We start from the raw sequence: 10,266 nt of genomic DNA on the forward strand, positions 1-10,266 counted from the left end.
CAAGTAATGGTCTCCTCAAATCTCAATCACTTTGGAATGGAGGAGATACTTAGAACAAGGCTATTTGTTTCCATTAATTTTCTCAAGGCTTTAGGCATCCTAGCACTAAATAATAAAGTATCCTTCCCTAATAATCTGGGCATGAAATTACAGTTTGAGTATCCCTTATCCAAAATGTGTGGACCAAAAGCGTTTCAGATTTTGGATTTTTTCGGATTTTGGAATATTTGCAGAATACATACCAGTTGAACATTTCCTTTGAGTGTCACAGCACTCAAAAAGTTTCAAAATTTGGAGCATTTCGGATTTTCAGATTAGGGGTGCTCGGTCTGTAGGTAGGTGTAGGCACAATGTTGTTTGTGATGCTCTTCCGTTTTCTCCCACTAGATCTTTTTGTTCACCACACCGATTCCCCTTACGAGAACAGAGGTTCGTTCCTGGGTCCCATGTCCTCAGTGGTTAGGCCACCTCTTCTGCAGTTCTCCTGGTGAATGGTTGGGGGCTGGTGCTGTTGTGGCAGGGGGATTGGATGGGCGGGCAGGGAGCTATGTGGGACTCCCTCCCGTTTGAGAATGTGTCTGTGGAGCCAGAGTAAGAGGTGTTCATGGCCATCTCCAGCATCATGCGTCACACGCTCACGGAGCAGAGGACTCTCATCACCAGAGGCAAGGTCATGGTGGGAAAGGCACCCTCACAGCTATCCCAAGTCAGAGGCCTGAGCAGCCTCAAAATGTAGCTGCTTGTGACTCATGGGCTTCTCGGCCACTTCATCCTCCACCTGTCTCCTCTAAAGGCTCAGCAAGAAAGGGAGCTGAGCCTCTTTTCATAGGACAGTTTATGAAAATGGTGCTGTCCTTTCCCCACTCCTAAGAATTCCCCAAGTCAGATAATCCTATAAAATAGTTATTCACAAAAAGCTGTGGCTACATTCCTACATCTGGCATGGTTTAACCCCAGTCAAAGGTGATGGTGATTGTCATTAGCAAAACGAAACCATTTTTATTTTGCAAAATAAGGAAATTGAGACTGTTTGCAATGTCATTCTTTTCATGTATATCTTGGGACCTTGTTCTTAGGACATTTGTGTTAGAATTCGATAAAGTTAGTCACTTAAATCATGTCACCCATGAGACTCTTTTTGGAACAGACATATGCGTATTAGATGTAATACTTCCTTCCTACATGTGTGTACTTGTCCTGTAGCTGTCAGAGTTGCAGCGCATAACACACTCTTCCCACTGTTCAAGCCACTCTCATGATCTATAAATCCACATCATACCATGAACAACATGGAAAGGCTTTCAGGTCTTAAGCATTCTGGACATCTGCTCTGTCAGCACGCCTCAAATTTGACCCCCAGACTGTTGTCTAAGGCAGAGAGAGAGAGACATACAGCGGGTCAGTGGGGGTGGATTCTGGGGCAAATACAGAGTCATTACTTAGTTTTTGAACTAGTGGAGCAGTTAGGTATCTGGCATTCTTTATTCTATAGAATTATTTGTCCTAATATGGTACTTTTCATCTGAATAAGTAGAACAGGTCACCAGATAGTTTTTATCTCGTTAATGCCGGTTGAGTTCATGAATGTCTTCCACAAACAGCAAGGCATGAACAACTCTTAGACAGCACTTGCAAATAAACAGGACGTGCAGGAGCTTTAGGAGAGGTTCAAGGAGATTATAAGGTTTTAAAAAGACAGAAGTCACCATGTAAATTGTACCTCAAATCTCTTTTTTTTTAAAGATGACCGGTAAGGGGATCTCAACCCTTGGCTTGGTGTTGTCAGCACCACGCTCACCCAGTGAGCAAACCGGCCATCCCTGTATGGGACCCGAACCCATGGCCTTGGTGTTATGAGCACCACACTCTACCGAGTGAGCCACGGGCCGGCCTGTACCTCATATCTCTTAACTAAAGAAAATTTAAGTATCAGTGCCTAAAAATAAAAAGTTTAGAAGACATAAATGAACTGAGTTTTTGTTAAATCACATTGTGTGTGTATGTGTGTGTGTGTTCTTTTCAGACATATGAAGATTCATGAGAAGGACCCTAATGGTGCAGCTGCAGCCCCTCCGTCCCCTCTGAAGCGCAGGAGGCTGTCCTCCAAGAGGAAACTGAGTCACGATGCCGAGTCAGAGAGAGAAGACCCAGCGCCAGCTAAAAAGGTCCTCCTGGCTCCCAACACAGACCTCATCACAGGACTTTGGCAGAAATACCTCTAGTCTTTATTTGTTCAGTGTGGGGACTTGGCGAATGTCCACCCTGAGCTTTTCACCTCTGATTTGCACACTGCTCTTGCTAAGCGTATAGGAAGAGAGCACCTGTGCACTCCCTCTCTGGAGCCCCCCAGCTGAGCCCAGACGTGGAACAAAGAGCTTTTAGAACTGTTACCAGCTTTCTAAATTGTTTCTCTGGCTAAAATGGGAGCTTCATAAGTGCTGGGGACTTTGTGTCCCCCCTCTGTTACTTCCAGTGCCTGGCCGGTGCTAGGTGCTCCATGAGTACTCGTGAGTGGATTGAGGGGTGGGTGGGTGGACAGGAATGTTCTGTGTATTTGTCATGTGAATGAATGACTGGTCAGTCGCATCCTTAATGCTCACAGGTGGGGAACGTATCCCCTTTCTCTTAGTAAACGTCTCTGGATATAGTGTTTGGCGTCTCTTCTGAAGGAGACCCACTGTGTAGGGGACCTCCTTTGTGACTTCGCTTTTTTCCTTTCCCCTAAGACGGTAGAAGATGGGCAGTCGGGTGACATGGAGAAGAAGGCTGACGAAGTCTCCCACTGCCCAGTATGCTTCAAGGAGTTTGTCTGCAAGTATGGACTGGAGACCCACATGGAGACCCATTCAGATAACCCACTCAGGTAGGAGAAAGGGCGAACCAGACCCGGGGTCTGGGAAGCGCTTTTTCATTCCTGTTTCTTCTGGCAGTATGTACCGTTATTTCTTGTACTCCACACTGGGTTCCAGTGATTGTGCTTGTGTATGAAGACATTAGCAAGGCAGTTAAGAAGGGTGTTGGAGGAGCTGGCTGGGTAGCTTCGTTGGTTAGAGCATCGTGCTGATAAAACCAAGATCCAGGTTCGATCACTATAGCAGCCAAGCTCAAAAAAAAGAAAGAAAGAAAGACTCCGGTATGGGGAAGAAGTTGGGCTCAGACTGGTCACAGAGAGGGTGGCTGCAGCCCAGGGGTATATTCACACAGTTCAGGTTCACCCTGCCTCCTTCACTTCTGGTGAGGCCCCTTCAGCAGTCACCAATGAGCCCCCCAGTGCATTGGGGAGTCTCCTATCATGGGGTGCTTTGGGCACCTGACACATTTTCTTCACAAAATGTGTAGCAACCCAAATGATTGTTAGCTGTGCATGAATACATGGTGCAGACAGGGACGGCCCACGTGTTGCTTGCCCCAGCGCAGCACTGGTATGTATTTGGTGCTCTGAAGTGTTTGGACTGAGCTAGGCTGGTAGCATAGACACCTGAGAAAGCATTTAGGGGTCAGAGAAAGTTCCACTGAGTGCAAGACACTTGATCAAAAGTGAAGCCTGTTATGCTTCAATGAGGCAGTGATGGATAATTGTTCTGCCGGTCCAGCTTCAATTTTAGGTCTTCTCCTGCTCTGGTGTTTCTGATCAGGCAGAAAACGTGGATGGTGACAGCACTTGCCAGCAGAATTCAGGGGAAATTTCTTTCTTCCTACATTTTCTCATTTATGTTCTTGATGAACAAATGGGTTTGGAAATTTTTCCTACATATTTGCCACTTTGAAAATGTTACTACCTTAGATTTTAAGCACTGAAAAGAACAGAGAGTTGCATGGGAGCCTCTGCCGGAGGTGAAAGACTTGAAAATAGCCTGTTCTGGAAGTCACACAGCCAAAGATTCGTCCAAGAGCAGAGGGAGGGGCCCGTACACGGGTGCAGCTTTGGGTTTTATAAGTTTGGGAGTGCAGGGATTAGGGCATCTGTTTGTCAGAATCCCTGATATATGGACCAGATTTCCTTCCTGAGGACACGTGTTTAGTGGTGACTTAGTTGTGAAACGGTCTGAGCAAGCTAAGGACGTGTGTGAGGGGAAACCCCTAATTGTATGGTAACTTGAAGCCGGTCAGGTATCACTCTCCTTCATCACATCCACTTGACGTTTTTCCATCATTGGGGGAAGAAAGAAGTTACGAAGAGTTGAAAGTGTCCAGCAGTTGAAGTGCTGTAAAATGTCCGTGTGGAACTGTTCGGTCGCGGGCAGCTTCCTGACAGTGTTGGAGCGGACACAGGCTGGTTGTCAGGCCCGCCTCTGTTCAGCGTGACCTTGGTCAGCTGCATCTCAGCCTCCGTTTCCTCCTCTGCGAGCTGAAGGAGGGCTGGACCGGATAGTCCCTGTGTTCCCTTTCAGGCCCGAAAGTCTGTGATTCTGAAACCTGTTTCCTAACAATGTTTTCTTCCGTCTACCGAGAAGTGGTGCTTGGCTCTTCCTTCTGTGGACCGTCTGGCTCTGAGAGATTTGGGAACTTGTCATCATGGCTTCATTAATGTCCACAGCATCCCCAGAACAGTGGCCTGTGGTGGGTGGGGAATGTTGAAGTAGTTCTCTAGACTGAGGTCCTGAGTGAACAGGGGCAGGGTACCCAGACGAGCCTCCCAGGAGCCATCGGCAGAGGCAGAAGTGGCATGGGGACCCCACACCCGCTTGGTGTCCCTGCCAAACAGCCATGACAGTGAACACACTGCTTGTCTCTGAGCTCCTCCCTATGTTTTATCTCACTTCATACTTTATTTTGTGGTCAGATACCATCTCAGGACCCATCTATTTGCTCCCTTCCAGATAACTCTGTCCTATAAGAAAAATAACTTGGCTCTCATGAGAGCTTTCTGGGCAGTCCGGGGCTGCACAGCCTGTGTGCAGCACTGACAGAAATGAGGCGTCCCCTTCTGAAACGCTGGCCTGGACGAGGGTGTGCGTCCTCCTCAGAGGGGACAGAGTTTGGAACTGCACTGGTCGCTCAGCTCACGAGCGGGATGGGCACCACTCAGAGTGTAATCCCCCCGCCATGAGTCCAAGGCCAGCGGCACAGACGGGCTGTGAATTGAGCCTCCGGTCCTGCCTGTCCAGCTGACAAGGCAAGGGTCTTCCTCACTATTCCACCATCACGCCCTCTGGTGAGGGCTTGGCTGAGGAAGGCCTGTCATCTTGCAGGGGCTAGCCCCTCCAGCAGCCTCTCATCCCAGGGGCCCCATGGCAGCCGGTGGTGAGGTGGCCGGTGAGAAGAGGTGGCCTGGCATCCTTTGCGTGGGGTGAGTGAGCGGACCGTCCCCTGCCTGGTGGCTCTGTGTAGTGACTCTGACTAGGTGGGGTGGGACCAGCATCTGGAAACCAAAAGGACTTGATTACAGAACACAGCTCATTGCCGGTCACATCTCTCTGCCTTCCCCATAACAGGCTGCCATCAGGGGTGGCCTGGCCAGGCCGTGAACTGCCACGGTAGCTGTGGAGGGAGACCGCTTGTTAACCCAGAACTAAAATAGACACCAGCCCCACTTGCAAACCCCACAGGCAGCAGAACCACAGTGAGATGCTCCCAGTTGAGACAGAAAGTTTATAACTCAGAGCAGCTGTTGGCCTCTCGCTCTCTGCCCCTGCCCCCACCCACCGAAGCTGGCAAGGTGCCCGTTGTTCCTTAATAAAAAGTTGGAAATCCAAACCCGTGTAAATGTGGAGTCTGTTTTTGTCTAGTCCACTGTGTTTCAAGTTAACGAAGTGTTGGCATAGAACAAAAGGAAGGCATGGAGCCACTCAGAGATTCTAGCTCTCAGAGTCAGGTGTTGGTTTGCCCAGACATGACCAACAACAGTAAATCGTTCCCCTCCAGACCGGGGAGAGAAGGCAGGGACCCGAGCGGCATAGGGCTTATTTACAGTTGGCACTTGGAACTGGAGGTGAGGGACGTAGTGTTCAGAGAGCAGACGGATGCAAAGAGGGCTCCCTCGTGTGAGGATGGGGTGCCGCTGGGCCTGGAATGTCCTGCGTGGCTATTAGAATAGGACGGCCGCGCTGGCCACTAGCGGTGGAATGTGAGCTGCATGGGTCATTTGAAATTTTCTAGTGGCCACATCTTTAAAAGTAAAAAGAAACAGGCAAAATGAATAGTGCTTTGTGGATTCTACCAGTGTAGTCAACATAGAATGCCAATATGTAATCAATGTAAACGCCGTCAGTGATAGGTTTCACGTTCTTGCTTTCATTTAGCCAATCTTTGGACTCTGGGGTGTGCGTGTGACCCAGTCACATCTCAGGCTGCGCTCAGCAGCCCACAGAGCAGTTTTAAGAGAGCCCCTGTGGCAGGAGCGTGGTGAGGCCGTGGGCTGGTCTGTGCACGGCTTGTTGCCTGGCATGGGCTGGGTGGGCAGGAACGGTTACTGTGGCCGCTGCTGAGGCAAAACTCAGCCAAAGTTATTGTATAATCTTAGCTGCCTTCTTGATTAAAGGAGATCGGGTAATAAGTAATTTTAACATTATTTCAGTTAAAATGTGTCCAGCAAATGACTGAGTCACCTGACCAGGCCTGAGAAAACAGAGATGGTTAAGGCAGGGGTTCGGGCTGGTCGACAAACACGTGTCTGGGCCGCTGGTCATGAGGCAAAGAGCAGGGCCCAGAAGGTGCCGCCTGCTGTCCCTGTGGAGGGCTCACATTGGAGGCCATGGCACTTTACTGCTACTCCTCTGGATTGGGCCCTCGGTCTGGTCACGTTACTGATCTTCGTCGTCTCTGAGGTGATTTTAAAGTTCAAGGCACAGTGTTGAAACACCAAGGTCAAGGGTTTGGATCTCCACACTGGCCAGCTGCCAAATAAAAGAAAACAGTTCAAGGCGATGCCCTCAAATGTGAGTGGGGAGTTAGTATGAGGGAAGCCAAGGGGACCCTGGCAGGCACCCAGGGCTCTAAGAGGGGGAGGGTCAGCATTGCTGTGGCCGGGAGGGCGGTGAGGGCCACCCCACCAGCATCTCCCTTCTCGACTGTTCCAAGGATGCTCAGCTCTCTTCAGTGCACGCCCACCATCTGCAGAGAGACCCTAAGACTCATTCACGTGGCCTAGGTGTCACACTTGATGAACATCATTCTACAGATAGGGGAAAGACATAACAAAACATTCGTCAGCGTCCTGTATTTGAGAGTCCAGGGGTCCGAGGCTTGGCTGGGTGTAAACAGATTTAAACTGATGCTGGGGCTGTGCCCACCCCACACCAGCCCCTCGTGAAACCCCTTAGACTCTGCCCTGGGCGTCACTCCCCACTGCTTGGGTTGAACAGTCCAGGCAGGGTGTGCAGCCTGGGCGGGCACGTGGGGAGAGGAGGCTGCCCGGCCGGGGTCCTGTCACAGGCCGTCACCACTGCTCACAGCAACTGGGAGAGATTAGTGCAGCTGTTGGATGTCAGTTCTCTGCCCCGGGGTGGGCAAGGGAGGGTGGGCTGAGGGGAGAGGAATGTCTGAGCTGGGTGGAGCTCCAGAGGAGAGGATGTTTGCACTTACTCCTGGCCTCTGGAGACAGCAGGAAAAATGAAGCATGAAATCCCTTTTTAAAAGGAATGCCAGTCTCCTGATTAAACACTATAATGAGTGAGGAATTCAGTATCTCAAGGAAGTGGCCATGTTGAGTTGCAGCTTCTCAGCAGGTATTCACAGGTCCTGCCCACCGGGGCTTCAGAGAGTGGGGAGTGGCGGTGTTAGGAAATGCTCCCGGTTGAGCCAGTGTCCAGGCATGGATACTGTGACATGGGTTGTGGAGGGAGCCGGGGCATCTGCAAATAACTGTCCTCTGAACGTACAGCACAGCAGAGTGGAGTTAAGCCAGGCGGCTCCATTCCCACCTGCCACCGGGTATCTCTGTGACCTCGGGCGAGTGCAGGCTCAGTTTCCCCATCTGGAAAATAGATTTGAAAATAGGGTGTGAGGATGAAGGGGGATAAATCCACAGCCCTCAGACTGTAACAAACACAAAGTGAAGGTTTTCTTCTGATGACGACTATTTAGAACGTGTGTCTTTTTAGATACTTTAAACCTTCCAGCGTCTATACGGTTAGGGTTTGTTGTGCCACTCTTTGGCTCTCCCATTCCAGTGAAATTGAGGAGTCAGATTCCAGGGCTTCTCCCAAGCACGATTTGCTTTAACAGAGAACAAGAAAGCAATTTGTCCTTTACTCTTTATTGGTATAAAAAGTCGCTTTCATCTCGTTTTGCTTTTGTAAGGATTGGGAAACTGAGTGGCCATTTAAATTAGGTTTGAGTCCCACCTCCCAAGTTTTGTCATTGAACTGTGTTGAAAGGCATATATTCAGACGCTTGAAGGGACCTGACACCTTTAATTGATAGAACCAAAGGCACATCATTTTCCTTAAATTGTTGGGGAAACCCGAGATTCTAAAGAAGTGAATTTCCTGATGTTCGAAATTTGCTAATTCAGTCTTTTGAAAATATACTCAGCATAGTAAAAAAAAAATTCTTTTAATTAACCCTTTCTCGGTGCTTGAGGGGAGGGGTCATCTGTCCGCTCCTCAGCTGCCACAGTGGTAGACTTGACAGAATCATGAAACGGCCAAGAAGCCCCAGGAGACACCCGAGTGGGTTATCTTTGGGCTGCTCCGTTAAGCCTTTTTTATTGACTTCAGGATTTTCATCTCATTCTGAAGAGTTAAGGTCACTGTATGGATAAAATATTACTGGAGCAAGCCATGGGGGGTGGGGGGGAACTAATCCCAAAATGATTCAACCACAAGGTTAAGAAGGGGGGCCGGGAATGACTTTTGGTGTTCGTGTTTCCCATTTCTATAAATCACACTGCTGATAAGTTTGCCTTTAGGCCTGACTCAGTCTGTAGTGGATATTCAAACTCCCCTCCCATTTAAGGTACTTCTGAAGATTATTTGGGAAACCGCTCCAGGTAGTGGCTGTGGATTCCAGATTCATATTTCAGGGCTGAAGCTGTTAATGGTGATAGTTATTCCTGATAAGTAAAGTAGCCCTACCACGAGCCATCAGTACTGCTGGATCTGTTTAGGGCTGGTTTTTTTAACATTACTTCCTACCCAGAATGTCCATACCATAATAGCATACTTATCACACCAGCCCAGAAAGAAGCAGTTTTCTTAAAAAATAATAAATAAACCAATTGGAAAGAAGGATGTTCTGTCTTCTTACAAAGACATTTGTTGTCAACAGGACAGATACTGCAGTGCCCTACCTAATTAGGCATCTGTGACATGTGGCAGTTCTCAATTCAGTGACTTTTTAAAAATGTAACATTACTTTTGGTTTTTTTTTTAAGACTAAGAGTGGATCTGAGAATGAACAAGAGCATTACTGGTTACATTAAAGTCCTTTGAGAATTGAAAGGACAAACCTTGGCTGGCAGATGAGGTACTTCTTTGACCTACTGGATCTGGCTCCGTCTACCCCTTCCTGGCTGTCCCTGCCCTTCTGACTCAGGCACGTGGTGGAGCCGTGGCTGGCGGGGTTGGGGCCCTCGGTGACTTCAGGATGGGGTGGAGCTTGCCGGCCCTGTGGGAGTCAGGCTTCCCCCTCTGACCACATTAGCAATGTGCTCTTTCTAGCCTGGTGACAGTCAGAGCCAGGGTGCTGTGGGACTTTGTGCGTTTGTTTGGTTTTTGTAGGAGAAGGGACAGGAAGGCTGTGAATATGAGAGTTTAGAACCAATTCTTGCTGTGACAGCACCTGCCTACATCGCTGATAACCGGAAGGCACTTTTCTAAGCATATACAGAAGGCTGTTTGTGATCAGGGTCCCCCTTCCTGCCATCTGTGCCCGTACATACCAGTGGCCATGTGAGAGCTTGGCTCACGTACCCCACGTGCTGCTTGGAGGTGTTTCCCTCCCCTTGGGACCCCCGGCCACCTCAGCCCCTTTTCCCTGTGCTCCACACCTCCTCAGTGCCCTTCAGTGATGTTACAAGTGGTGTTGAGGGAGGCAAAGAGAGAGAAAAGGAGCTGCAGGCAGGTGCTTCCCTTTTGCTGTTCAAGGGGTGTCCCAACTCTGTACACCACGACACCACAGCCCTCCCCTACCACCCACCCCTGAGAAGTGCTGGCGCCCCTGCACCGGGTGATAGAAGCTGCTACAGCGGAGCGGCCTGCGGGAGGCAGGACTCTGCAGTTGGGGGCTGTGAGGTTACATGTGGGGGTGGGGAATGGTCCAATCTATTCCGGCATCCTAAATAAAAACTTCTTACCCCCTTATAGAAACATTGGCTAGCATGTG

The 10,266-nt window shown here is 49.3% G+C and overlaps 1 protein-coding gene across 1 annotated transcript in view; it reads left to right on the top strand.

The window, feature by feature from the left end:
- The window catches only part of LOC103608593 (ras-responsive element-binding protein 1), a 61,927-nt gene that overhangs the window by 33,123 nt on the left and 18,538 nt on the right, over window positions 1-10,266 (top strand). Inside the window, exons 6-7 of the mRNA XM_008593013.1 lie at window positions 2,024-2,165; window positions 2,727-2,863. Coding sequence (XP_008591235.1) covers window positions 2,024-2,165; window positions 2,727-2,863 — 279 coding nt within the window. The remainder of the gene's footprint in view (window positions 1-2,023; window positions 2,166-2,726; window positions 2,864-10,266) is intronic.

This window comes from Galeopterus variegatus, unplaced genomic scaffold, assembly GCF_000696425.1.
Source record: "Galeopterus variegatus unplaced genomic scaffold, G_variegatus-3.0.2 Scaffold8609, whole genome shotgun sequence".
Lineage (NCBI taxonomy): Eukaryota > Metazoa > Chordata > Mammalia > Dermoptera > Cynocephalidae > Galeopterus > Galeopterus variegatus.